The sequence below is a fragment of the Lepidothrix coronata genome, unplaced genomic scaffold (assembly GCF_001604755.1).
Source record: "Lepidothrix coronata isolate B3197 unplaced genomic scaffold, Lepidothrix_coronata-1.0 Scaffold118, whole genome shotgun sequence".
Classification (NCBI taxonomy): domain Eukaryota; kingdom Metazoa; phylum Chordata; class Aves; order Passeriformes; family Pipridae; genus Lepidothrix; species Lepidothrix coronata.
The window spans coordinates 665,074-692,247 of record NW_016690298.1 but is presented as its reverse complement, the minus strand read 5'-3'; the positions used below and the strand labels follow the sequence as shown (position 1 = coordinate 692,247).

The 27,174-nt window shown below is 53.2% G+C and overlaps 3 protein-coding genes across 4 annotated transcripts; 2 read left to right on the top strand and 1 right to left on the bottom strand.

Moving 5' to 3' along the window:
- Positions 1–76: 76 nt before the first annotated feature.
- On the bottom strand, positions 77–6,432 carry CNPPD1 (cyclin Pas1/PHO80 domain containing 1). The gene is made up of 8 exons (XM_017825310.1): positions 6,364–6,432; positions 6,045–6,147; positions 3,548–3,629; positions 2,838–2,958; positions 2,619–2,747; positions 2,381–2,442; positions 2,033–2,150; positions 77–1,535 (listed from the first exon to the last, which is right to left on the bottom strand). Exons 1-8 carry the CDS (start codon positions 6,430–6,432, stop codon positions 903–905), a joined length of 1,317 nt encoding a protein of 438 aa, XP_017680799.1. The 3' UTR covers positions 77–902.
- Positions 6,433–6,735: 303 nt separating this feature from the next.
- FAM134A (family with sequence similarity 134 member A) lies at positions 6,736–20,931 on the top strand. Its single transcript, XM_017825309.1, has 9 exons — positions 6,736–7,037; positions 9,265–9,371; positions 14,131–14,161; positions 14,902–15,037; positions 16,334–16,418; positions 17,152–17,289; positions 17,620–17,714; positions 18,610–18,745; positions 19,478–20,931. Exons 1-9 carry the CDS (start codon positions 6,826–6,828, stop codon positions 20,206–20,208), a joined length of 1,671 nt encoding a protein of 556 aa, XP_017680798.1. The 5' UTR covers positions 6,736–6,825; the 3' UTR covers positions 20,209–20,931.
- A 385-nt stretch (positions 20,932–21,316) lies between these two features.
- On the top strand, positions 21,317–27,160 carry ZFAND2B (zinc finger AN1-type containing 2B). Of its 2 annotated transcripts, none has more exons than XM_017825312.1 (9): positions 21,317–21,429; positions 22,106–22,200; positions 22,627–22,758; positions 23,408–23,559; positions 24,031–24,138; positions 24,302–24,371; positions 24,902–24,978; positions 25,544–25,622; positions 25,888–27,160. In XM_017825312.1, the coding sequence occupies exons 1-9, from the start codon at positions 21,375–21,377 to the stop codon at positions 25,924–25,926; spliced, it is 807 nt and encodes a 268-aa protein (XP_017680801.1). In that variant the 5' UTR covers positions 21,317–21,374; the 3' UTR covers positions 25,927–27,160. The 2 variants fall into 2 exon arrangements, with proteins under 2 accessions (XP_017680801.1, XP_017680800.1); XM_017825311.1 differs by having other exon boundaries at positions 25,541–25,622.
- The last annotated feature ends 14 nt before the right edge of the window (positions 27,161–27,174 follow it).

Genomic DNA, 27,174 nt, shown 5'->3' with positions numbered 1-27,174 from the left:
CATAGCTGCATGGATGGGGCTCTGCTCTGGGGCAGACATGCTGCCAGCACAGAGCAGCTCAGCAGGACAAGGCAGGCACACAGCAAGAATTACTTTTATTGGAAGAGATTTGCATCTACAAAAGAGTGAAAAACAGGTGTAAAATCCACAGTAAAAAGAAGGGGCATGATGAGCTCGACTGGTCAGCAAGACAAGGTGCCTTCTCCCCGCTCTGAGAGCAGTCAGGCACTGTTTGCTCACAGACACGAACAGCTGGGGTCTCGGATGGGGTCACAGAGCACCCCAGATTCAAAACACCCAACACAGGCAGGATAAGGAAGCTCAGCCCTAACCACACCTCACCCCACCAAGCCCAGAGGGGCACAACCTTTCCCGGGGGCACAGCCATATTGGGGTCCCTCCTTGGTGTCACCCTTGCACCTCTCAAGAAGTGGCTTAACAGCCCCTAAGTGTAATTTTACTGCTATAACTAGTCGCTCCCCCCTCCTTCAACCTTCTCTCTGACTGGGATCACTGCCTCAGCCTCTCCACCCTGCACATACATCCCCAGCATCCTACATCCCACATGCCACCTCTGTCCAACACCACCACGGGCCACCCACTCACTATAGGAAAAGGTACAACACCCCCTTTGCACTGGCATCCCAGCCTAAAGGCAATCCATTTCTATCCTTCAGCTAGTAGGTTCCCACCCCAGCACCCAGCTCTGCCCCAGTCTGTCCCAGCAGCCCCCAAAGTGAAGGATACCCCTGCCCTGGGTGGGGGGACACAAATGCTGGTTTGGAAGTAATGCAGGGGCCTCCAGCCCCATGCAGTCCCAGGGATTAGGGTTTCCAGAAGTGCAAGGAAGTGAGTTGTGCCACACTACAAAGGAAGGGGAAAGGAGTTGCTGCCCTGTACTCCTAGCTGGGAAAAATGAAGTTCTTGATTCTACTGAGATCCATAGCAGTGTGTAAGAAGCACTGCTTCAGCCCCAGGGGGTCCAGCCAGTCCTCATGGTTGGGGGCTGCATCCCACGTGGGGCCTGCATCGGCTGAGCAGGCATGGCAGTGGAGCGCCGGAGGAGCCGGGAGCACGGCAAGTCCGAAGGGGCCAGGCTGGCCTGGGGCTGCAGCAGGGGTGGTACGGTTGGATCTCTCACAGGCAGTGGGTACTTTCCGGAAAGGACTTTGTGGGAGCCTCCTATGTTGGGCTAGATCAGGTGCCTTTGGGTAGGACAGAGCCGTCATCACACTGCTCCACAGGTAGAGCGCAGTTGCTGTGACACTCCCACGACGTGGCTCCTCAGTTGTCTCGTTCTCCCCCAGGCAATGGGTGCTGCTGGCTGAGGAGACATCAGGCAGCTTGGGCTGGGGCTGGCCAGGGCCTGGGGCTGGCTGGGCATTCAGCTGGTACCTCCTCTCCTCGGGGAACAGAGCAGGCTGGGGGGCTGCAGGACTGACACTCCTCATGCACGTGGACCGGTGCACCACGGTGACGGAGGCAAAAACGGCAGCAAAGCCCGTCAGGTACACCACGCCCAGGAGGCAGGCCAGCTGTGGAGAAGCCAACCGTTAGCCCAGACCCTCCAGCAGGACCTCCCAGCCAGCCATGACCTGCATGGCCACGATCAGTCCAGCAGCTATGATGGTAAAAGGCATCACCAGCTCTAGGGCTGGGTGCCAGGGAGCAGGCAGCCATGCTGCTAACAGCGGGTGGCACACAGCCTGCCCAAAGCAGGGCCTAAGTACCACAAACCAAAACGTTCCAGCTAAAAGCTAACAGTTCCTATTCAAAATCCCAGCCAGCATCCAGTTCCCTCCATGCCACCACCATGCCTTTGCACCATGACTTGTGGGGCCATAGTCCAGTACAGGGCACACTACCCAGCACCAGGCTGCAGTGCCTCAGGCAGTGCAGCTGCAAATCAGCATCTTCTGACAGCTTCCCTTTTTAACAGCTGCTGTTCCCAGGGGAAAAGAGGGTCCCCCTCCAAATCCACAGCCTGCTGGGTCCCATGTTCTTGCAAGTAGCTGCTCTCCCATGTCCTTACCTTCACCACTTGCTGGTAGAACTGGCCCAGCACATGCTGCCACATGGACTGTTCCATGAGGACACATAGATCTGTGTAGGTGAACCAGCCACGCCACATACCCTGTTTTTCTGCCACGCTGCAAGGAAAAAAAAAAGGGAATAGTGGATGTGGCATCGACCTTCCCCATCAAGGCAGCTTCAGCCCAGGCAGGCTTGGAGGAGACCCTGTTCAAGGTCTGTAGAAGGAAGCTGCAGAGCCTAGCAAAGGCTCACAAGTGTCCCAACCTCTTATTTCACTGCAGCAGGGCTACCTCCAAGCAGAGGCTGCAACATGGATGAAGGGGTCGCCCCCACCCCAGACACCTACCGTCCTTCCAGCCAGCTCAGCACTTCAAACAGCTCCCGAGGGTCTGTGTAGAGACTCCAGTCCTGTGGAGACAGCAGTGAAAGGTCAGTGCAGTCAGGACAGGCCACCCAGCACCCGGACACATCTTTCTCTGTTCCTTCATGGGAGCATGTGGGGGGAAAAACAGACATCCAGACTCCCCTCAATGCCTCTTTTCCCCTGCTCTGTGAAAGTCAGCAGCAGTGATGGCTCCACTTACAATAGCGCTCAGGAAGTTCATCTCCAGTGTGTTCATGGTCTGGACGTCCACCTTCCCTGCTGCTCCCCACTCGTCGTTAAACACCTCCTCCTCCTCACCCTCATCATACAGGTACTTACTAGCAACCATCTAAAAGCAGCACAAAGGACAGGATCTCAGCCTCCACTGCACTCCTCCAGGCTTCCCTCCAACCCAGTTATCCCCCAGCCCACCACTCACCATGGAGATCAGGAAGAGGTCAGAAGATGAGATTTGCTGAAGGTATTCGGGGTTCCGGTGTCGGAGTCTTTCAATGTAAACCAGTGCCAACATCATGGAGCAGGGAGAGATGCAAGCTTCCCTGTGGCACAGGCAAGAACCAACACAAAGGTTATCCATGTGCTGCAGACATGCCAGCCACCATGGCACAACTTGGCTGCTCCCTCCCCATGTAGGCAGCGGGAGGTTTAGTAAATCACTAGATAGGTCACAGCCTCGTGAGCTCTGTGCTGGGTGTCTTGAGCTGCAGCAAGAGAAAGTGCAGGAAATGCCAAGTGGAGAGCAGAAAGCCCTGGCTTCTGTTCCCAGGCACAGTCAGCTCCAAACTGAGCAGCCCTGCTTGCAGCCAGGCATGCTATGAGGGCTCAGCTGCAAGGGCAGACCCTGGGTTCAAACCTGGTTACGCAGTGAGCTTCAGGTCCAGCCAGTACAGACTCACAGTAACAAGAGCACTCCTGCACCCCAGAGAGCAGGACAAACCTGAAGCAGGCCTGGCTGTGTCAGGAAGTCAGTGTGCCTGCTGTCCTTGACACCTGCTCCCAGCTCCTTTTTGATACTAATCAGGCCTAAGCACAAAGCCAGTGCTGGCCCAGGGACAGAAGTGAATCACAGGTAAGACCAGAGCTCCAAGTTCTGACACAGGACATGAAGGAACAGGTTTTGCTTCTTACCGAGACACATGAGACACATACTTCTTCTGGAGTCTGCGGATAGGACTGGGAGCCACTTTCTGCAGCAACTCCACAGCAATATCTAGGACAGAAAAGCAGCAAAAGGGTTAGCCCCATGTGGCACAGTCCACCCCCACCCTTCCCCTTCTCCCTCCAAGCCCATCAATTCTTGGCCTTTGCTCAGCTCCTCAGGTTTAAATTAAACTATGAAGGCAGGACAGGCCTTATCAGAGGTCAGGGACAAGTGAGGAACAAACAAATATGCAGGACAGGCAGACCACAGCAGGAAGAGGATGTGAGTGACCAAGGCCCTGCGGCAGTGCCAGATCAGCAGGTCTGTGTCACGGGGAGTCACCAGCAGTCAGCTGCAGAGAGTCTAACACCCTCCCACTCACCCTGCAGAACCTCAGGCAGCCCTTCTGGAGGCTTTTTTGCACCTGAGGTCACACTACGTTTCCCAGTCCTTTGCTCCTCTCCAACCAGCAGCATCCTCCCCCTCCAGATCTCACCAGCATTGATCCAGTTTCCCCCACACCACAACCCTAGGGCTCCTGACATGATGATGTACAACATATCCATGTGAGCAGGAGCCCAAAGGCACCAACAGAATATGAAAGCAGCGATACAGTGTAACTGCAGCTCATCTCAGCCTGCTTCTCCTGTGCTCAAGATGTGCCTCAGCATTCACCCACTCAAAAGGCCAGAGACTGACGTATACTGGCAGATGGCTTCAGCAGCTCCCATCTCACTTCCCTACACGATAGAACCAGCTGGGAGCATCCCAAGCAGCACTACAGTCTGGTGCTTGACAAGAAGTGCTTTAGACAGGAAACTCCAGCTCCATTTTGCTGCTGAGCCCTTGTCCCACCGAGTCAAGAGCAGAGCTCATCTCAGCAGCCTTGCATTTTCAGCTCCCAGGGGAAGCATCACCACATAACCTCTTCTCTCCACACCCCTCCTTTCCATGTCTCTCCAGCAACTATGAGAAGAGTTATTTGCCCAAACAGCAGCCACCAAACTCAGAAGCACCTCTAAGGGACCTTCCCAGACCATTCAAGCCACACCACCAATATAATGCACGGCCAGGCAGAAACAGCTTCAGGCACCTGTTGGCTGCTCCCAGCCTCTCCCACTGCTGCTGCCCTGTCTGGCCACCCTTGTGCCGCTGCAGAACCAGCAGCAATGTCCGGAGTGATGGAAATGACAGGAGGTCCCTCTAGGCTCTGTCCCAGTATGAAATCAAATTCTTCACAACAGCGTGCCCTGCCCTGTCCCCATCTCACAGCCACAGCGCGCTGAAGGTGGTTACTGTTCCTCCTTTCCCAAAGGAACAAATTAACTTTTCAACTTCTTTCTTCAGTCAGTGACATACTGCCTCCTGCAACTATTCCCAATACCAAGGACCTTTTCCTGCTCCTCCTGCTCCTCTGAACTCTCCCAACAAGTCTCTAACTTGTTTGAAGAGCAGTGCCATAAACTTGCCATACAGCAATGGTACAGTTGTACCATGAGAGATGCCATAGCCCTATGCTCTGTTTTTTGGCAGTGGCTGGTTAAGGAAGGCTGTAAAAGCAGATCAGCCCACAGACACATTCTCTGTGCACTGCTCTCACCCCCCAACTGCTAGAGCTAAGGCATTTCCTGGGTGCAAGGCAGTCCTTAGAGCTAATAGCCCTCAACAGTCTTCTTCCATGACTGTGTCCTTTGAACTTTAAACACCAGTAGCATCACATGGAACAGTCCCACCTCGCAGCGCGGTGTAATGCCAGCCCCGAGCCTCCCTCACACCGCTCGTGTCAGAACTCATGACTCTCAGCAGCACCCAGGCAGATCCTGCCTGGATCTGCCCAGCATCCTCCTCCTCACTGAGGCAGATCACACAGTCTCCCGGCAACTTCAGACTTTTTCCCTAGCAAGCAGCTAATGCAAATACTGAGACAAACACACCATGAAGGCCCTCTAGTAAACCACTGCTTGCCCTTGTCCACTCCTCTCCACCATCACCTGCACCACCTCCTCAGCCTCAACCCAGTCATGTCCATCTGCTCCCCCAAACACTGCTGAATCAACAGGAAAAACCAAAAAGGATGTGATCCAGACAAACACACCACAGGAATTTGTTCCATTAGTGCTCAGAACTAAAAGCTAAAGAAATTTCATGGTATTTTGCAGAGTACAAGAAATTGTCCAAGACAGCTCTCATCAGGGACAGGTTCACAACGTTCACTGCCTAGGAATCCACAAGCAACCTAAAGGACTTTGCACACCAGTGAGATGCCAAAAACGCAGCAGTGGGCCAGACAGGGCAATAAAACAGAGAACAGGAGCCATGAGGCTCTGGCACCCTGCCCTGCCGTCCTGCACTGAGCGGGAAAGGCTGGGCAGGGGTGGGATTTGGCACTGGGAAGGAAGCAGGTGACCTGTTGGTCTCGGCCCCTTGGGCTACTTCCAACCCCCTTGACTCAGCATTCCCATCTGAGGACAATCAGCAACCCACCTGCCACGGGGCTGGAGAGATTATCCAGGCTGCAGTCTTTGTCCCAGCCATAGTAGAGCCGCTTCCGCACTCTCTCGCTCAGCTGTTGGTGCCTGGGCAGGAACTGAAGGCAGACAGCGGAATGTGAGAAACGCCCAGAGCACTCCCCGTGCCGGGTTCTCTCTCCACCCCAACTCAGCTCATGGTTACACCGAGCCCAACAAGGCCACGAGCCCGGCCGGGGCCCGGCCGTGCGGCCACACAGGGCTCTCCGGGGGCGGGGGATATCGGGGGATCACCTCGGGTCCTGCTGGGGCCAGGCTGGGCCGGGGGCACTCACCGTGAACTCCTGGAACCCGCTGAGGGAAAAGGCGCCCTCCTCGTCCAGCAGCAGCTCGTCCAGCTCCATCCTGCCCGCTCACGGGGCAGGGGCTGACAGGTCCCCTCGGGCGGTGCGGGGCCGGCTCCGGGGCCGTTCCGAGGGCGCAGGGCCGGTGTCCTCCGGGGGACCGGTGCGCGCCGAGGCCGAGCGCGGTGTTGGGAGCGGGGCCCACGGAGCCGCTCCCAGGCCGAGCAGCGCCGCCGGCCTCCCCCTGCCCGCCCTTCCTGTTCCGGCGCGGGGGGCGCGGCCGCCGCCCGCCCCTCCCGCCGCCGGGCGCACGCGCCGCCGGTTTCCCCCGGTCCCCCCCCCGCCCCGCTCCGTCCCCGGGCGCACGCGCGCGGCGGCAGCGGCCGCCGGTCCCCCAGGCGGTACCGCCCGCCCGGGCCGGTGACAGCGGCACCTCCTCCCCCCCCCGCAGCCATGGCGAGCGGCCGCGCCGAGGAGGCGGCGGCGGCGGCGGCCGAGGAGGAGGAGGAGGAGGCGGCGGCGGCGGCAGCGGCGCGTCTGGCGGCGGCGCTGCGGCAGCGGCTGCGGGGCTGGGAGGCGGCGCTGGCGGCGGCGCAGCGGCTGCTGGTGTGGGAGAGGCCGCTGCACAGCCTGGTCACCGCGGCCGCGCTCGGTGGGGCCCTCTGGTGAGCTGGGGCTGGGGGGAGGACCGGGGCTGTCGGTGCCGCCCGTCCGGGCCGTGCCGGTGCCCGCGGCGTGCGGCGGTTTCGGGGCCCAGGGCAGTGCCCCCCGGGTGCCTGCTGTTCGTGTTCCCGCAGCCCGCATCGCCGTGGGATGTGCACAGCCGGGAGTAGCCTCGCTGTTTTCCTCTGACAGGCATAAACAGGCCCCTCCCTGAGGGGAGAAAGTGCCAGGAGGATTTGCTTTGCCCCGCGATAACAAAATGCAGATGGGCCCAACTGGAGCCTCGCCCAGGCACGTTTCTGGTTAATTTTTGCATCCGTGCTTTTATCGGTTCATTTCACCGCACTACGGCGGTCAGCGAGCCCCACGGCCTCCTGCAGCGGCAGCTGCCCTGAGGCGTTTTATTTAAGCCCTTCTGCTCGTTAATCTTTCCCAGGAGATGCTGATTCTTCATGCCAAAGCCTAGGCCAGTCGGTTTTGGCATGGGAGTGTTCCCCCTTCCCTGTTTTCCTTTCTCTGCCTCTCGGGCAGGGGAGCAGCATGAGGAGCCGGGAGTGTGAGTGGCAGAGCCCAGCTGTGGATGGGAATGAAAAACATCCTGTTTGTTTGTATAAACAGTGAGTCAGTTTTACTGATGAAAATGCTCTCAGCCAGTGGCTTTCCCAGCAGAAAAGGTCAAAAGTGTCCAGGGAAAGGGTTAAACGTTGGACATAGATGACATAGGAAGGGACAGATTCTGAAGTCAGAGGAGGGGAAAGTATGTGACCAAATAAACTCTGAAGTCACTGTGATGAGGCAGCTTACATTCTGTTCCTTCATCCATACTATTTGTGGTAGACAGGTGCTTAAACAGTTTTGGACTACTGTGCCAGCTGGAAAGGTCTCATAGCAGAGCTTTGAAGTGAGGAGGAGGGCGAGAAGCACAGGTGAGATGTCGAGGGTGATAGACAATGCTGGCCCAGGGACCGTACTCGAAAAGGTTGAGAAGAGCAAAGAGTGCCCAGAATATGGGACAGCAGAGAGAGATTTAAATATCACAGAGGGAGAGGAGAAATCATTTATGGTCCCATGGAAGATTCAGGCCAGCATCCTTCAACTGCAGTCCATAAATGAGATAGAATATGAGGAAAGTCTTTCAGAGATGGTATGAAGCTACAGAATTGTTGTCCTGTGAGAAGGGATACAAACGTTGTTTAGATCATTAGAGGTTCTGTAAGTCCATGGAAAGTGCAGCTTCTGTTCTGTGCTGCCCAGTAAGGCAGATCTTACATCTAGGTCCTCTGCCTCTGGCTTGGTAGGAAGCACAACCCTTCCCTGCTCTGCACTGTGAGATGCTCCCTGACTCCAGTCATTGTTTGGTGTATTTGAGATTAGATATTGGCAAACATTCACTGAAGGGGAGAAAGGTAAAATAGCAGAGCGGCTCTTTCTTTCTGGAAAGGAATGTTCATTAAAGGGGTGAAGGTGAATGCATTTCCCTGGCATTTGTTTCTGGAGTGACTTAAAAACAGCTCCTCTGAGTTGGAGGAAAGGATGAATGTAGACAGCCGCTGCTGGCACACATGCCATCCTGGGACCTTTGCTGTTGAATCTCTGTGGAGTGGGGAGATAAACTCTTTGATGGTGGCATTGCACAACCATGTGTGAGTAGTATTGTGTGAGCTGGCAAGTGGCTCAAGCCAGTGTGTGGATGAGGGACATGAAAGGTTTTATGATAAAGTCAAGTGAGCAACTAAACCATTTAAGTGCTAGCTGGGCTCTGGTGAAATGGTAAAAAGAGAATGGGCATCTAGAATGGCAAGATGTATTACCTGTGTGTAGTGCTGGATCTTGTGATGACAAATGTAAGTTTTCAGCGAACAGGCTGAGTCGCAACCAGTTTTCTGCTACAGCAATCTGTATTTATGTTATCTAGAGCCTTCACCTTGAGGCTTTGGAGAGACTTGTACAAGGGAGCATTAGCCTTGTTTTACAACCAAGGGAGGAGCTCAGAAGCAAGGGAGGAGAGCACTGGGAGATGGCAGGGAGTTAGTTGTTAGGTGGTGAGCCAAAGGCACCATTTGAGAATGTGGTGTGGCGAGGGTGGGTGTCTGCAGAGTACAATGCTTGCTACAGTGGCCCATAGCAGTTGGATATTTGTGCTCTAAGCTGTATCTGTTTGCTTATCAAGAGCAGTCATTTGCTGCCTTTTTCTTGCCCCTGCCTAACAGTTCCTTTTTTGATTTCTAGGTTGTTTTCCTCCACTTCCCTGAGACCCCTCTTTCTCCTCAGCATGTCCCTTCTTGGCATCCTCTTGTTGGAGAAGTGGAAGCCCAGGTTCCTGTTTGATTTCTCAGGTATGTGATATAGCACTGTACCTAGTGACACAGTTCTAGTGTTACCAGCTGCTGGACTATTGCTACAGCTGGCCCTTCCCTGGCTCTCTCATAGGTCATGTAAGCACTGTTCCAACTGTAACTGCAGGCCCAGGTACTGGTGCTGCCTCTTACCTATTTGTGTCAGAGGATTAGGATGTATCCTAATACTCTAGGCATGGGGAGAATTGCTTCCAGTGCTGAAAAGTTCTGGGAGTGTTTCATTTTGAGAGTGATTAAGGGAAGGGGCCTAGCTAGCTTGCCAGGGAAGCTGGTGACAGGGATGATGTGATGTTTCTGGTGTGTCTTTTTTTCTCCTGCAAATGTCATGGCAAAAAGATAATTTCAAATCTGAGCATGTATGGCCCGATGAGCTGAGGGAAGGAAAATGGGGACTGTTGAAGTGTTTTGGTTTTGGTTAAGTTCAGTGTGGGCTTATGCCCTGAAAGAGGCAGAGCAGATGAGAGCCACTTTTTTGTGGCAGATAGCAGAGTGGATGATGAGGTCTGGCAGCTTGGACAGTTAATGTATTATACCTTTACTGAACAGCATCTGATCTCCACCTAATCAGTGAGTCCGATCACTTGTCTTATCTTTCCTGTTTATTGAAGGGTCTTTGCTGATATTAGCCACAAAAGCAGCAAGAGGAATAGCCTCATAATGATGATAGACATGGATTGGCTGCTGTCTGCTTTGAGTGCCTCCTTCATTGAAGTTTATTAAATGGCTGGACCCAGACCTGCCTACTGCATTTACTGCTGCTGTTCAAAGGCAGCTTGGGGCCCTCCATCCCTGCCCCCCTACTGTAAGGGAGGGTTTCTGAATGAAAGCCCCTCTATATGTGTGTTTGTAAGGTGCCCTTTATTTGACCTAAAAGCCTACTAACTTAAAGGCTGCTTTCACAGAAGTCCTGATAAGATTAGATATATTTCAGCTGTAGTCTTGAAACTGTTTGCTTTGTGTGGTTCAGGTAACTAGGCAGCTAAACTGCACTGGCCAATTTAATTTCCTGCTTATTCGCAATAGTTTTTTAAGGGAATAGTTTAAAGCCAACCCAAACCATTTCACTTGAAATGTGTCCAGAAATGCAAAATCCTGGGGTCCAGTACAGAATGGTGTCATTGAGGCAGGTGGGGGTGGAATCGCTCCAGCAAGTACTAGGCCTGTAAAAGTGGTGTTATCATAGAAGAAATAGGAAATCCATACTGAAATCAACTTATATGGTGCAGAGTAGTGAGGAATAAAAAAGAAGACCAAACAAACCAGCACCAGTGGGGGTTAGGCTCGTCCTGTGTCATGGGCTCTGTGAGAAATTGGTGCACATCCTACTGCGCCACTCCTCGGTGTTCTTCACACATTTCACTCCTTCCTGCTCTTCTGGTCCTGACAGCAGAGAACAGGGACACCTCTTTGATGTGCCTGGTTAGGTCACAGCCCTGATTTTGACATGGTCCACTGGACCGTGTTTCCTCAGCCACAAGGAAGGAGTGGTGCTCTGCATTCCTGAGGGACCTCCCATTGAATTGACACTCCTGAATACTTAGGGGCTCTTGTTTGGCTCTCACTTCCCACTGACACAGAGCTGCAGCTTTGTGGCTTTTCTTCTCAGTGCTTCCTGTAAGCCTTTCCTGGAGCTTTGGGAAGTGGGTCAGTACCATACCTTCAAGAGTCAGCACGTACGTACACAAACTTTGGCTTATGGCAGTTGTGTATGTCTTGGGTGACTGCTTATAACATCACTTCTGAAGGAATGCTAAAACCTCAGCATGTATTTTGCAGCTACTCACACACTGTGATCAGGGACACACTAACAGCATTGAAATGTGCAAATTTTTTGGGCCCTGTCAGAAGGGACTGCGTATTTTCAGCTCCCATGCAGTCTCAATATCTACATAGAGTTCCACTTAAATATTGTTTAAGGACTTAGGAAGCACCTCCATTTTCTCCTGAAATGGGTATCAAGTGGGGATGTTTTTGGTAGTGTTGTTGTTTGGCAGCTGTGTTTTGGTCAGTGCAGGAGAGTGCAGCGTGGAAGAGCTCTAGCAAAGGTTGCATTGCAATTGAATGCTAGTACTCCTTAAAAAGGGCCCCTGCTTTCTAGCTAAAGTTTACACACAGATGAAGAATGCGTCTTGGAGAAGTGTTGAAAACCTGTAAGAGCCAAGGAATCCATCAGCGATAATTTGTCAGTACCAACATGTAACCTAAACTCCTGCATGGCTGACTGGTCTCCCAGAAGAGTCTGGTGTATGTCAAGTGTTTTGTATTAATCCACAATCCAGTATGAAATGCTAACAGAAAGATTTCAGCCAGTTATTGATGATCTGAGGCCAGCCCTGGGTGTCCTGCTTGCCAGCTTAGTTGTACTTGTGCTAGACAGTATTGCAGCACAGGCTGGAGTTAAGCCTTAACTAAGTGAACATATCCTGTTGGAAATGCTCTAGGTTTGTGGTTGGGCTGTTCTTCCAACTGGTGTAAGACTTCAACGCTTTGGGATGACCAGCAGGCAGACTACTTTACTACAGGAAGCAACATACTGTTGATCTTAAAGACAGCTTGTGTTTTGCCAGATAGTTGAAATCACGTGAAGGCCCGGCAGCCTGCTGAAATGTTCTGCAGCTTCCCAAAGTGTCTCTGAAACATTCAGGATCAACTGAGGAGAATTGTTTCACTCCCTCTGCTGGTGTATTTTGGATGGGTTGGATGACTGCAGCCAGTTGGAGAGGAGTGGGGTTCCTGTGCCATCCCACTTACTGTGTTGCTGGCATATCTGTCCAGCAGAGTTGGCAAGTGTCCCAGCACCTCATCTGGTAGCTGGTGTGACCCATGTAGACAGCCCTCACAGCCTGGCCAGTGCCAGATGTAATGTGTTTGGTGATTTAGTGCAGGTAATAGAGCTGGATTTCTGTGTGCTGTGATTAAGCAGCTTTAGATTCCTGAGCACAATAACAAAACAGCAATGGCGGTCACAGGAGGGAAGCAGCTGCCCCGTGAAAGTGGAGCTGCATCCGTAATATTCACTTTGCACCCCAAGCTCCCTCTGTGAGCTTCCCCAGCCACCGTGCCAAACACTCGTGGGCAGAGGAGCGGATGGGCAGCCCAGTGTGCAAGCAGTTGACTCCTCTTGTCAGGCCTGATTACTGGAAATCTGGGTCATGCTCTCAAAGAATCGCCTCCTCCCCGGGTGGATGGCCTCCCGCTCCACTGCACTGCACGAGCAGGCTGGTGCAGTGCCTGCAGCAGGAGGAGGAGGAGTCTGGCATACTTGGCCCAATGTCCTGTGTCTTGGGAGAACAATGGCAGGGTGGCTACAAGCATTTGCTCCCTTCTGTGGCTTGAGCTGGATGGAGTCTAAAGTCTGGATGGGTGATGGCAGTGATGTTTGCTCACCTCTTCTGTGCATTTCCCTGCGGGCGTCACTGCCAGTCTTGGGCTTTGTGATGGGCTGATGACTCCGGGGAGGATTCAACTCCCTTTTTTTGCATGTTGCATTTTATTAGCCCATTTCTAATTATAAGCCTGGTCTCTGAACATAAACTCTCTTCCTTTATTTTAGATCTGTTTACATGGTGCCGCGCATGTGAGGGACAGGGTCCCACTGACTTTTAGAGTCTCTTGGACCAAGTTGGCTGCTGGTCAGACAGCATCAAAGATGTATCTGTCCCTGACAGCTTAAGGACAGTGGGCGGACTGGTAGAGGAGGATAGACCTTGATAAGCCATCAGTGTGAACAGGGCCTCATTAAATACAGGAGACTTATAAAGGCTGTGTTGATAGAAGAGCTTTGGTTGAGCTCTGTACATCCTGAGACACTAGTCAGCTAGTCAGGACACCCAAATCTGTGAGCAACCAGGCTTGTGAGTTCCAGTTGTCACAGAAATATTTTTTCCTTTCTGTATTTAAAGTCAGAACATAATCATATGTGACCTCTGCCATTGAATCACCACTCCTCCCTTCAGTACTACATAAACTCCATGAGTCCCTGTTTGGTCATCACTGAGTTGAGTGGGGAGAGAAATGGGAGAGCCTTTCCCTTCCTTGCTTGTATCCAGACTGATGGACCCTAGGAGTGTAGTTTTATCTGTGCCTGGCACAAAAGGCTCTCAGGGGACATAAAAGAGACCTAAAATTAGAAAATTATGCACAAGACTGCTATTTTTTATGCAATTCCATGGGATAAGATGGAGACAACGGAGATGTCTCTGGTATTTGTACACAGCATCCTGCCAGGGACTGGGCTGGTCAGTGGGAAATGCAGCTCAGACCTCCTGGTGCCATGTTTAGCTCTGAGGTGGAAACTGAAGCTTTCCCTAGCTCAGAAATTGTGCTGGCAGCCCCCTGTGAATGACAAGGGCTCGCAGCTGCCATGGGAATGGCACTGCCCAGATTTTTGGGACACTGGGATAAGCTGTGTGATCCCTGCAGCCCAAATGTTAGCACCAGGGTGCACCTCAGATATGAGTGTACTGGCATATGTTTGTCAATGCAGGTTGCAGGGTATACTGGGGTGCCCAGAGCCCAGTGCTCCGGTCTCTCCGAGTCTCCAGGCATGCTTCACTGCAGCCTGCGCAGCTCAGACTCCAAGCCAGTGATTTCTGCTTGCGTGAGAGCATGAAGAAGATCCCCAGGGTGCATCCCTAGCTAAGTGTGATACATCTCCAGCTCTGCTCTGTTCCAACTGGTAAAAATGTCAGATTGTATTTTTCACTTGGCTGACTAATCTGCTGTGTTCTCTCTACAGCACAACCATCAGAGGAGCTGAGAGGGGAGAGGTAAGCTCACTGATGTGCTCCTTGGTGGGAGGGGAGAGTGGGGAAGCCTTAATTTACTATGGTGATCTCACCTGTCCTTTTTTTTCTGTTGTTGATAAACTGCATGGCTCCTGCTGTGAAACATTGCTAGCCATTTCTCCTGCACTGGGAGCTGCTTATCAGCTCAGGAGCCACATTTTGAAACTCTGGGGAAAGCTAGTGTTCTTTCAGTAGCAATAAAGCTCAAGTACTTCTGATGTTAGGAACTCTCGGGTTTCTTCCCTGACTCTCTCCTGAACTATTTTAAGAATCCTCCAAAGAGAAGAAAATCACAGAGACTGACTTTTGCAAGCCATATGTGCTCTCTGTGTGGCGTGGCTTGCATCCTTGGCCATGGTTGTAGGTCTGAGCACCACACTCTGCCTATCTTGGACTTGGTGCAAGGGGAGGCCGTGTAACTAGTTCCACCTTCAGCACTTTTGTCTGCGTGGCTTTGAATAAACCACTTTGCATCTTGGGCCTGTGGCATGAGGATTCTGTGGCATGATGTCTGCTGCTGCTGCTTGGCTCAAGTGTCTCTTGACTCTTCCTGATTAAAGAAAAAACTGTCTCCAAATTAAGCATCTTCCATAGTTCAGTTGAAGATGCAGTCAGTATTGTCAAGCCTTTCATAGGGAACTGCTTCCCAGTGCAGCTGTTCCTCCCCTCCAGCAAAACAGACCATGTTCAAAGATTGTCTTCTTGCTCTTGTCTGTCTCTAGTGAGGGGGTGACTTCAGGGGCACAACCTCACCTGCTCAGTGTCCCTGAGCTGTGCCACTGTCTGGCAGAGAGCTGGGTCACCTTCAGGCTGTACCTGCAGGAACTGCTACAGTACAAGAGGCAAAATCCTGCCAAGGTAAGCTGGAGATACCTACTCTTCTGTGCAGGGGCTTTTCTTTCCGTTAGTATGGCTTAGGAGATGGAAGAATGTAAATTCAATATTTTTACAATTGCTGTCCCTGTTCAATATTTGCTGTTCATTCCTTTCAGACTCTGTACCATGGGAAGTTTAAATAATGAGTAATTGACTTCCAGTACTTGTAAACTGAAGCTGAACTTAACCCCTCCTGTGAATGGCTTGCTGTACTTAGTTTTATTTCTCAGTGTGCAAAGGAAGCTCTTAGATTGGGAGTGGAGAGGAAAAAAGGGAGGCCTACAGTTTCTGCCCCTTTCGCAGGCTCCATACTTAAGCTGGTCTTACCTATTTTGCTAGTCAGGATTGTAGCTAGCCAAGTCCAAATGCAGCAATGTTTCTGAGTGAATGGAAACTTGTCATCAAACGTGTTATGATGGCTGTGACGTGTTGTTTGGAAAGGGTTTGTAGACAGGAGCTGGCTTAGCATGACAAAAAATAGGACCAACCAACCACTAGGATTGTGTCAGGCTTCCTGGGGCTCAGTGTGCCAAAAGGAGTGGGTTTCTAACACTGCTTGTTACTCCTTTTCTGTTAAAATGTCAGAAAAGAGAGTAGAAGACCAGGACCCAGGATGCCCTTAAAGGATGAATTCATTGGGAACAAAGCCTATAGAGGGCCCTTAGCTTTTGCAGACCCTTTCCATTATGAGTTAAACTCTTCATTGCTGGATTTAGTCCATATCTGAATCCATGCGCTGGCTTGCAGAGTGTCCTCACTTCTCCCCCTCCCCAGGAGAATGCAAGACAGGTTGTTAGGGCTGCACCAGTATACTTCTGCTTTTTCCAGAGGAGGAAGGTCCTGGTCTGGTGGGAGCGTGGGTTCTGCTAATGCTTCTGCCAGCTGGTTTATGGCACAGCAGTGGCACAGCATCTGGTGACTCTGTAACAGGTTCCTGTCTGTTCCTCATGAACTCCAAAATGGCAATTTGCAATATCCAATCCTGTCCTCAAGGAACATAATTTACTTCATAAAGAACTGTCCAATAAATTTTTGATATGTTTTACTGGGGTGTTGGGTTACCTTGGTCGTCCTGCGCTTGAACCTCTAATGCTTACAGCTTAACCCAACCAAGCTGTCCGAGTTGTGACTGTCAGCACCTGAATGTACTCGGTGCAGAGCTGGCTGACTGACTGTTAGGAGCATCCCTTGTGTTGCGCTAACTGGGTTTCCGGCTCTGGTTGCGTAGATGTATCTCTGCCTCTTGTCACTTCTCTTTGTTCCTCTCTCTTCCTTCAGTTCTGCATGAGTGTCTGTTCAGGCTGCCTGATTCTGGCTGTAGTTGGACACTATGTTCCAGGCATAATGATCTCCTACATCATTTGTGAGTATAAGCAGCTCTCTTGAAAGCTGAAACGTGACCTAACTGTGCTGTTGATACGCTGGTAGAAGCAGATTTGTGGTTTTCTCAAGGGGATCTGTGATAAATGATGAATCAATACAGGGTGTGCGCTCCGGGAAGTCTCTGTGTGTGCATGCGTGCAGTACAACTGCAAAGGCAGGAGAGGGAGCCGTGGCTAAAATATTGCTGCCCTCTGCTCCCCACGGCTGAGGCTGTGCTGCCGAGGCGCCAGGGAAGTGGGAAGCTTCTGTATCGAGAGTGTTGTTAATGCAGCTGTGTGTTTGGTAAATAGACCTTTTTCACTGCATCACGAGGCCCTAATAACTGTTCTGGTGCTCTGCTGCGAGCACATCTACATATGAGCTCTATGCTGCTGCCCTTATAGAAGTTTTGATGATACTTAGTTTTAATAACCTCATTTCAGGGCTTGTGTTGCATGTTGGGGCTGGGATGTAGTGGCTGAAGAAAAGGACTTACACTTCATCTTAACATAAATCTGTATTCTAACAGAGATCTGGCAGTAAAGCCCAGTTAATCAAGCAGCTTTGGAGTGAGTAAGAATAGCCATGGATGAGGATTTTTAAGCAGAGTCAGATGAGAAAGCAGATGCCATTCAACTGCGTTTCCCTTGATGCAGTCTTTCTCTGTGGCGCCACAGGGAGGATTGGGTTGTGCTTGGTCTGTCTCTCACACTCACTGCATCCTGTGTCCACAGTGCTCAGCATTCTGCTCTGGCCTCTGGTGGTCTACCACGAGCTGATCCAGAGGATGTACACACGTTTGGAGCCTGTCCTGATGAAACTGGACTACAGTATGAAGGCAGAGACGCTGCACCACAAGCATGAGAAGAAGAGTAAGGACCCACCTTCTGTCTGGTTTTTTTTGGTGCTGTACTCCTAGGGTGGAGCCCTAGCAAAGGGACAATAGGAAGCCACATCTGCCAACACTGTGTGGTGAAAAGCTGCAGAGAAGCAGAGGAAAGCAGGTGGAAACTTGAGGTTTATGGGGAGAGCAATTAGGTGCTCCCAGGTGATCCTGAGAACTGCACACAAGAGCAGCAGATTATGATTGTCTCTGGGAACCCTGTACACTTTCACATGGTAGTAGAAGTAGTGGGAAAGTAATATATAAAGGCAGAAAATTCCTTCAGTGTCATGTAAAGCCTTTCTTCTCTTTCTCATAGAGCGACAAGCGAAGAGTGAGCCCGCCGTAGGTGATGAGCCAACAGCAGAGACAGAGAGTGAGAGTGAGGCAGAGCTGTCGGGCTTCTCCCCAGTGGTAAGAGCACAAAGATCTGAGCGGAAACCAGTCCCTCCTGTCTGATCTGTAGCAGCTTGAGAGCCAAGGGGTGGTCTGAGTACAGCTGCATTGATAACAAACAGCAGAGCACTAAGTCATTTCTTAGTGACATAGTTCAAAGGAGAGAAGGGTATGTGTTTGATGAAGGCCATTGTCTCCAACGTGGGTATTGAGAATTCAGTGCCACAATGCTGGTAAGGACATGCCCCAACCTCCTCCTGACCTCAGAATGACTTTGGTGGTTATGCTTAATGCTCAAAGAACATGAGTGTCTCTTGAAGAAATGAACTCCCCCTGGTGTAATGTACGGGGGCTCTTCAACACTGAAAAAGGGAGATGAGAGCAGCACTAGTGTCTGTTGCACTGTTCCCTGCTCTCAGGCAGACTGTGTGTGACCTTTCTATATTTGCACTGCAGAAATAGACCAAGTGTCTTTCTTTTCAGGAGCTCTGGGCATATAGCTGGGCTGTGAGGTGGGAAGCTTCAGTTTCCAAAAGAATGTGGATCCTTGAACCACTGCTTCTTGTAGAAGGCTTCATTGGGCTCAGTGTGAATGCAAAAGGGAAGGGGCGTTCTGTTTCTTGGTCATCCCAGGAAAGGAAGAAGGATCAAAGCCTCCTGAGACTCCCACAGTCTGATCCCATCTTGTACTGCCTCTTTTGGGTTTTTCACTGAGAGCAGGCAAAGCTTCAGGCAGTGATTTATTGCAGGAAAGCCAATGAGCTGAGACCGCCCTTCCCTGTAGTGCAGTGAGCACTTTGCCCAGCATACTGTCCCTCCAGCAAGCTTCTGCCTGGAAGCTCTAGAGGCACCTGTAGGCAGCACTGTTAGCCAGACACACATGAATTTGTCCCTCTGCCTTCATCCCGTCCAGGTGGATGTGAAGAAAACTGCCCTGGCACTGTCAATCACAGATTCTGAGCTCTCTGATGAGGAGGCTTCTATCCTGGAAAGTGGGGGCTTTTCTGTCTCAAGGGCTACCACCCCACAGCTGACAGATGTTTCTGAAGGTATGTGATGCCTTGCTGCCCCCCTTACCCTGGATGTTTTATTCCAGAACAATGAGCCTTATGAATAGGAGGACAGGGAGGGAACCCAGCTATTTGTGTGGGAAAAGCATTGAAAGGAGGAGGAAAAGCAGCACAGCATGCCGTGACTTCATGGCTGATCATAAGCTGGTCCCCAGTAGACATCTGCCTCTAATTACTGCCCCACAAAGCAATGCTGTCTTGTGACACCAGCGAGGGAGCAAAGGCACTCACAGAGTCCCACAGAAATAACTGCATAAATAGTCACACACCTGTATATGGTGCTGGGTGAAACATGTCTGACATGCCACCCTGTCAGACTTCCTAGCTCAGAGGAGGTCTGGTTAGTGGTGAGGAACATGGAGGTACCCACTCAGATGTGGTCACTTCGGTGTCTGGGGAGGAGCACACAGGTGACGTGTTGTAAGCACCATTTCCCTGACCCTGAGGGTTTTCGTGGGGGGCTCTAGATGCAGAGAGCATGAGCTGGTGCAGGAAGTCCACTCTGAGCACAGAGCACATAGAACAGGATGACAAAAGGGACACTCCCGTGTGAGTTATGCCACTGAGAGAATGGGATAACTACAGACCTCTTCCTGCTGTGCTCCAAGGATGGGGAAGATGCTCAAAAGTCAGCCATGGTGTGTCATCTAGGAGAAGGTGGGTGGGAGGTAGAGATGAGAGAACCTGTGCCTTAATGTTGGTGCCTTTCAGACCTGGATCAACAGAGCCTGCACAGTGAGCCAGAGGAGTCATTTTCCAAGGACCTGGCAGAGTTTCCATCCGTGGAAGAATATCATTCCAGAGACCTGGGACCACAGAGTGATGAAGATGCGTTTGGTGTGCCTCTGGGTCCTGAGCTTGCCCACGCTGCCTGTGAGCTGGACTCAGCAGAGAAAGAGGCCGTGGACTCTGACCTCTCCATCCTTCACCTCGCGTCTCCTCTCCATTTTGTAAATACGCACTTCAATGGGAGTGGTCAAGCGGCAGGAGGCAGCACAGAGCCAAAGACTGCCCCTGCCCCGGGCCTGGGCATCTGCATTAACACGCTGAGTGAGGAGATTGTCACCACTGCCATCACCACGGCGGTGCAGAACACCCTCTCTGCCCTGCTGCGGTCCTCAGAGGCCAGCGAGGGGCCCTCCCTCTCTGAGTTCCTCCCCACTGAGCCTGAAGAGAAACTGAGTTTCCAAGCACAGCTGTCAGAGAGTGAAGTGGTGGAGACAGAAACAGAAGCTTCACCAGAGGATGAGGAGGAAGCAGATGACTTTGAGCTACTGGATCAGGGGGAGCTGGAGCAAATGGATGTAGAGCTAGGGCTTGGAGAGGAGCAGGAGGCACAAGAGTCTCCTGCCGCTCCATCTCCCTCCTCTGCTGTGCTTGCTGAGCTGCCAAAGCAAGGAGATGAGGAGGAGGCAGTGATGACAGCAGCATCTATGTCTTAGGTCTTCTTCGTGCACCCCCTTTTCCTCCATCGTCACTGGAAAGAAGGAAAAACTCACACGGTGAACGTGCAGCGGGTTTTTAAATGTTTGTGTTGACTGGGATGGAAATGCGTCAGTGTTAATGTGCTGTGTCTGGAATAATGAATCCTTTCCATCCTTCTCGAGCCCGGCCTTCACTGGCTGAGCGGGAGGCCCTGCAGCTGGGGAGGAGCCGGCTCCTAGAAGCCTTATGCCACAACTGAAACACCAACCCCAGCAAACGCTTCCTAGTAATGGTGCAGTATTTCGGTCTGTCTTCTGTTTGTCTTTCGTTTTGCACGCAGAGTACCAAGCTAGCTGTAGCTGCTGCTAATACCCGCATCCCCAGTAGGACATATGCAATCTTATTTTATTGGGTTTTTAAATGGCTAAAAGTGTAAATAATTTTAACTTTCCTTGGTTTTGTTTGGGGGAAAGGGATGGGGTGCATAGTCAAAAGGGGCTCTTAGGGGCTAGTGGAGGGAAAGGGGTCTTTGGAACAGAGGGTAGCATTAAGGGGACAAAAGCAGATGGGTGCTATGCAGTGAAGAGACCCCCTTCTGCAGATTATACCATCTTTTGTGTCACTGTTGTAACAGGGTATTGGGTGATTGTTTTCCCTGTCTTGTTTGAGTTCTGCTGCTGGGTGGGTGTGGAGTTGAGTTTTTTGCAATCAATGAAATTCACTCCTAGCCCTGTTCAGTACTCCAGTTGCTTGCTGTTGTGGCATCTCATGCCTTCTGCACCCCTGACCCCACAAACACCCCTTCTGTGCTTAGCTGGGCATCGTAGCGTGGCACCTGGGGACTCCGAGGTGGCTGGAAGAGAGCCAGAAGCTGTGTTACACAGCAGAATATCCATGGTTTGTGTCCCCTTGGGGCAGGGGGAGGGTAGAGGGAATTCCCTCGAGTTCAAGCTGTCCCATGTGGGCAGAGACACGTCTTGCTGGCCCTTCTGGGCTCCGCCTTGCCCCGAGCGCTGCAGCAGATCTCTGGAGGTGGTTCTGCTGCCGGCGGTGCTTCCGGAGGAAGGGGATGTTGCGGGGCGGGGCGAAGCTGCCGGGGCGGGGCAGCGCTCGGGCCCGCCCGTAACGCCCCGCCGGAAGCGGGCGCGGCGGGGCCGCCGGTGCTGGTGGCGGCGGGGCTGCCATGGAGTTCCCGGACCTGGGCGCGCACTGCTCCTGGCCCGCGTGCCAGCGCCTGGGTGAGGACCAGGGGTGCCGGGGCTCCCGCCCGGGCGACACGGCCGCGGGCCCGGGCTCGGGCCTGGGTGGTGCGGACCGGGCAGTCCGGCCTGCGGGGAGGCGGCGGGGCGGTGCAGCGGGGGGTGAAGGGCGAGCCGTGCCGCCCGGCTTGCCCTTGGCAGAGGGGTCACTGGTCCTTTCCACTGCCAGGGCGGGGCTGCCTGCCGGTGCCGGTAGCCCGGGGACACGGCTCTGCCCCGGCGGGCAGCGGCTCTGGGCCGCGGACAGCAGGGAAGGGCCCTCGGTGCCGCAGGCTGGGGACGCCGGAGACGGCGGTGCCGAGGGGCCGCTGGGGCCTATTCGTCTTCCGATTATCCCGATGGGCGAATCCCGTGGTGGCTGTGGCGGCATCGGTCGCCACCGGCTTGAGGCCAGCAGCCCATGGGGAGCTCGGTGTGGTTCCGGGTGCTACTCCTGATCCCGGGGAGGGCACGTTTTAAGGAGGAGCCCTGGGTAATTCTAAGACGTGGCTATGGAGCTGCAGATCTTTTGCTTCCGTGCTGGGGGATGAGAATTACGGCCCTGGCTTTGCCGCGGGTCAGGGTTGTGCCCTCGGGAAGTGGGGGAGGCCCCCGGGCTGCAGGTGGGCAGTGCTGACCTCCGTGCTCTCTGCCCGCGGCATCTCCCCGCTCCCAGACTTCCTCCCCCTGAAGTGCGATGCCTGCGAGCAGATCTTCTGCACCGACCACATTGCTTATGCCCAGCATGACTGCACCTCTGCCTACAAGAAGGTAAGTGCAGAGAGGAGACCTCATCCACCCTCCTGCATGGAGCTGCTGAGTTTTTCCAGCCAGGGGTCAGAATAATCTGTGATTTCTTTGATCACTTGGACAATCCCCCTTGGGATGTGTGCTGAGTCTGAAGGTGCCCCTGAAAGCAGGATGTGCATCTCAATGCCACAAACATCCAGCCCTCCCTCTGCCACTGGGTGAAATGGTTTGGGCATCTCCCAGCCATACTGTCTTCCCTTCCCGGAATGGTGCACATGCCTGTGCACCAGCTGTGCAAGCTGGTTGGAGGGTTGTGAGCAGAATCTCAAACTGCAGCTGATGCTGTAGAAGCTGTGATAGGCAGGTCCAGAAAGGGAGGGAGTTGGCTGCACAGCACTCAAGGTTGCCCAGCTACCTGCTCCCAGCCCCTTTTTGTTATCTCTGCAGGATGTGCAGGTCCCAGTGTGTCCACTCTGCAACACCCCAGTCCCCGTGAGGCGGGGGGAGATGCCTGATGTTGTGGTGGGTGAGCACATTGACCGTGACTGCAAATCCGATCCCGCACAGCGCAAGCGCAAGGTATGAACCTGATACTCTATGTGTGGCTGCTGAGCTCTGCTGGGTCCCTGACAAAGCCTGGGAATGGGATGAAAACAACACAGATTTGCCCCTGCCCAGTGCTTTCCATGTTGGCACAAGCTGAAGGCAAGGACGGTTGGTGAGCTGGAGGTGTGAGCATCCATGGGGCTTTGTGAATGCAGTCTGAGGCCTGGGATGGAGTGGGGCTGGGCAGTCACTTGGGATGTGAGAATGGGAAACTGCATCCTGCCATTAAGAAAATGCAGTCAGCAATTAGCTGCCTCATCTTGCCAGGAGATGAAATTGCTGCAGGGAGCTGGCCCTGCAGGAATCCAGCCCAGCAACAGCTAAGGGCTCTGGACTGTCCCCACTGCACTGGCATGGAAGGCAGGAGTCCCTGGGCGAGGCATGCTTTGTCCTGCTCTGCATTCTGTGGTTGTGGAAATCCTCATCTATGGAGACCAAAGCACCAGTGAATTACTAATAAACTATCTAAAGAAAGCTGGTATTCAGAGACAAACTCTAGAGTCCTGCAGATAACACACTGATGGGAAGAGCTGGTCAATGCCCAGGGCCTGGCATGGAGGGAGGGGACAACCCTAGACCTGGAGCCCCGTGCTCCTTTTCACCACTGCTGTGTCATTTTCAGATCTTCACCAACAAGTGTTTGAAGCCTGGCTGCAAGCAGAAGGAGATGATGAAGGTGATCTGTGACCAGTGCCACAAGAATTACTGCCTCAAACACCGGCACCCCCTGGACCATGACTGCAGCGGGGCAGGGCGTCCCCTCTCCAAAGCAGGGTGAGGGCCTGGGGACAGACAGGCTGGCACAGATGGGGCTGTGCTTGCCAGATGGGTGATAAGAAAGAGCCCCGCTGCTCCTGGCCTGTTGTCTGGGACTGCTGCATTCTCACACTCCCTGCATGGTGTGTTGGGGTGTCCTCCAGCAGCACCAAACAGAGATATGTGCACAGTCTCCTGTAGCAAAAGCTGCTGATGCTGCCCACTGACTGCTTTGCACTTGCTTCTTTGCCCATCTCATTATTCTGGAGCTGATGGTTTCTACCTATCCTGGTACACAGTTTCAGGTAGAGAAACAGCACTTGAAACTCTTGGGAATAACTGAGCCACAACATGGGTACTCTTGGGAGGAAGGGGGCGGGGAGCCAAGGAGGCCTCTTGCTTATCCAGCTTCATCTCCTGGGGTGTTCAGTCCCCAGTAACAGCTTGTGATGGTAAAACAGTTGCTCACAGGCGTCCTGTCTGTCCTAGGCACGCTGCAGTTACGAGAGCCCAGGCATCCTCCTCCAAAATAGTCACCGCATCGAGCAGCGGAGCTGCCCGGCCAGCAGACAGCTCCTCTTCTCCAGCCTCTGCCAGGTAAGGTGATGGCCCAACTTGTAATTCTGAGGTGGGGATGACCAGGCTCTTCTTGGCTTCCCATGGAACGCCGGAGTGACAGCTTCTTGTGTATCAGCAGAACTCAGTATTTGTACCAGGCCTCCCTGCCTTGACAATAACCCAGCTTCTTTCCTGTTTGCAGAGGAGGCAGAGCAGCTGTGTTGCAGAGTCGTAGCACCTCCCCTCCAGCTGCCATGCTGTTGAACGGACTGGTGAGTGGCTTGGCCTGGGCATTTGGGGTGGGTTTGAGTGGTTCCTGTGACCTGGGAAGTGACTGCAACAACTGCTTTCTAACCCACATTCTGTAGGAGACTATGTGGTCCTAGCTGGGCCTTCCCTGGCAAACAGGGATCCTGGATGCTCTGTGGGAAATCAGAGCTTGCAGCTATGCTGCACTTGGTGCTCAGTTTTCTCCAAAGGGATAAAGCGCACCAGCCATTTTCCCCAGGTATTGTCTTTCTGTTCTGCAAGGCAAGGGTGGAGGAGGAGACTGGAAGCTGCTTCCCACTGGTATTCTTGGCATACTCCTGTATTAGCAGACAGAGGTGTGTTCCTTTGGACAGGGGGAGAGCACTGCAGGTCTGTCCTGAGCCCCAGACCTTCACCTTGGCTGTGTCTGACCTCCTGGAGAGAGGAGATTCACCTACCCTTGGCAAGTCAAGACTGTACCTGCCACATGTCCCTGAGGGCTGCCTCCTGCCCCCCACCCTGGCTAAGCTGTTGACAAGGTGTTTTGTTTCAGAGCGAGGAAGAGGCACTGCAACGAGCTCTGGAGATGTCCCTGGCAGAGTCAGCAGACAGCTCAGTGCAGCCACCCAGGTACAACCCCAAAACACGTGGTGTGTCATGCGCCCAGCCTGTGTGTGAGAGGTGCCTGGGGAAGCATCATGTGACTCTGGGTTATTTCTCTCAGCATGTGTCTCCATATGATGCCTCTCTGTGGCTGACAGGGGAAAAAAGGAATAGTCTAGAGCCATCAGGAAGCTCTGTTCAGCAAGCAAGCCCTCAGCCCTTGGGGGAGCTGGGAGGGGATGGTGACTGACACAGAGAATAGGGTGAGCATGGCAGAAGCAGAGTAGGGTTGCTCACAGAGGACATCCAGGAGCTCACGTCCTCAGGCACAGCGCCCAGTGGTGCTAAAAGCACTGTCTTACAGACTGGAATTAACATGGCTCTCCTTGGCCCAGAATGGTGGCTGCCAGCCCCAGCTGGATCCTCTGCTCCTTCCCCAGCCCCTGGCTTCTTTAGGGTGATCCTCAGTTGCTCCCCACCCTTAGCTGTACTGGAGAGTTGCAGTGAGATGCTGCCACTCCAAAGGGCTCTGAGCATTGTTCCCATGAGCCTGGGGGAGGCTGAGGGACATAATGCAGTGTTGTCCCAGCAGCACGCAGGAGGAGGAGGATCTGGCACTGGCCCAGGCACTGTCAGCGAGTGAAGCTGAGTACCAGCAGTCGCAGCGGCAGGTGAGTGAAGCTGGCTATAGGCTCTGCACTGTCATGGGGTTGATCCTGCCTAGCTATGTCACGGAGGGAGCTTCCCTGTGTTCTTCTTCCTCTGCACTCTGTCTAGACTGGCTTTCTTCACCAGAAGGGCAGCCTGGCCTGGGGCAGTGGCAGCATCACTGCTGAGCACACAGCCCTGGGGACTTGAGCATTGGATATGCCCCACTGTAGGACAGAGGAGAAAACCTGTCTTCTCTTGCTCACTCTGCGCTTCTTCCCATTCCAGGCACACAGTTCAAAGCCATCGAACTGCAGCATGTCATAGGCAGCAGAGGCAGGGTGTGCCAGCAGACATGAGATCCTGCTTGTGACCCGAGGAGTGGCTCTAGCCTCCCACATGGATGCTGTGGGGTTCTGGCCTGGGCACTGGTGACAAGAGCCCTTCACCAGGGACAGCTTGTCTCTCTGGGAGCTGTAAGCCACCGAACACACACTGGAACCTTGGCCCAGCACCTGTATAAAATTAGTACAGCAAATCACTGATGCTCCTGGGGAGATGAAGACGGTGCAGGACGAGGCTGAGCACACACTGACCAAAGCAGGCAGCAGCCCAGGGCCTGCACTTACCCACGGCTGCCACAGCCATGTCACAACACTGGTGGGACTGTGGTGTGAGGGCAGAGCCACATGGGGACATCTCCGCATGCTTGGACATACAGCTGCTGGGACGCAGCTGCCTACCGCAGTAGGAGGGGGCTGGATTTCATGCTCTGGGGAGGGCCCTGCCAGCCCCTCAGCAAAGAACAACCGTGACTGGGATGGTCTTTTGCCTGGACACAGCATAGCTGAATGTGCAGCCTCCCGGCAGTGTGAAGACAGCCCCTTCCCTGCTCCCCACACCCTCGGTGCCTCCGTGCTGTTTGCATGCACAAGAGCACGTTGGGCCTTACCCTGCTTGGCTGGGGCACAGGACCCCTCTGAGACTGAATGGAGCTGTTTCCTTTCTGGTTTAATATAACAAGGGCCATTAACTGAAACGTAACCTTGGCGGTGACTTGACTGTGCCAGCATGGCTCGCATGGGAGAGCTGCAGCTGCCTTCCTGCTGCTGGCTGCTCTCTGCTGCCCTAACCTACCCCAGGGCCCCTTTTTAATGCTGCTGGGGCAAGAATGCCTCCCTCTTTCCAGCCATGCTGCAGGGAATCCCCTTTGGGGTAGCAGCGGCACAGAACCCCTTCTTAGAAACAGAGCCCTGAGCCTCGAGCCAGCTCTTCCTTGCTGGTGTTTGAAGGCTGGAGCTGATGGGTGGGTTGGGGGGATTTGTCCCATTGGCCTCTGGCAGGGGGTCTGCTGCTGTGCAGGATGGTGCTGCTTTTCCTCCGGCTGCTGGAACCATTCTGGCCTGCAGGGGCTATGCCTGGTTCTGCACAGGACTGGGCTGTCCTGCTCTGAGCCGCGTCCAGCTGAGGGAGGGGGGATCTGGCTGGGCTGAGGGAACATTGAGACTTGTCAAAGTGCTGCTTGGGAGAAAATAAAAGCATAGCACAAGATGAAGAGGCACTTAGGGGGAGTGG

What these genes read in the sequence shown, in the direction of transcription:
- ZFAND2B (XM_017825311.1), top strand. Translation starts at nt 21,375, where the DNA reads ATGGAGTTCCCGGACCTGGGCGCGCACTGCTCCTGGCCCGCGTGCCAG. An exon ending in CGTCCCCTCTCCAAAGCAGG is followed by an intron (nt 23,560 to 24,030) that starts GTGAGGGCCTGG and finishes TGTCTGTCCTAG; the next exon opens with GCACGCTGCAGTTACGAGAG. An exon ending in CCATGCTGTTGAACGGACTG is followed by an intron (nt 24,372 to 24,901) that starts GTGAGTGGCTTG and finishes GTTTTGTTTCAG; the next exon opens with AGCGAGGAAGAGGCACTGCA.
- FAM134A (XM_017825309.1), top strand. Translation starts at nt 6,826, where the DNA reads ATGGCGAGCGGCCGCGCCGAGGAGGCGGCGGCGGCGGCGGCCGAGGAG. An exon ending in TGTCGGGCTTCTCCCCAGTG is followed by an intron (nt 17,715 to 18,609) that starts GTAAGAGCACAA and finishes CATCCCGTCCAG; the next exon opens with GTGGATGTGAAGAAAACTGC. An exon ending in GCTGACAGATGTTTCTGAAG is followed by an intron (nt 18,746 to 19,477) that starts GTATGTGATGCC and finishes GGTGCCTTTCAG; the next exon opens with ACCTGGATCAACAGAGCCTG.
- CNPPD1 (XM_017825310.1), bottom strand. Translation starts at nt 6,432, where the DNA reads ATGGAGCTGGACGAGCTGCTGCTGGACGAGGAGGGCGCCTTTTCCCTC. An exon ending in TATGTGTCTCATGTGTCTCG is followed by an intron (nt 2,959 to 3,547) that starts GTAAGAAGCAAA and finishes CCTGTGCCACAG; the next exon opens with GGAAGCTTGCATCTCTCCCT. An exon ending in ACCTCTTCCTGATCTCCATG is followed by an intron (nt 2,748 to 2,837) that starts GTGAGTGGTGGG and finishes TGCTGCTTTTAG; the next exon opens with ATGGTTGCTAGTAAGTACCT.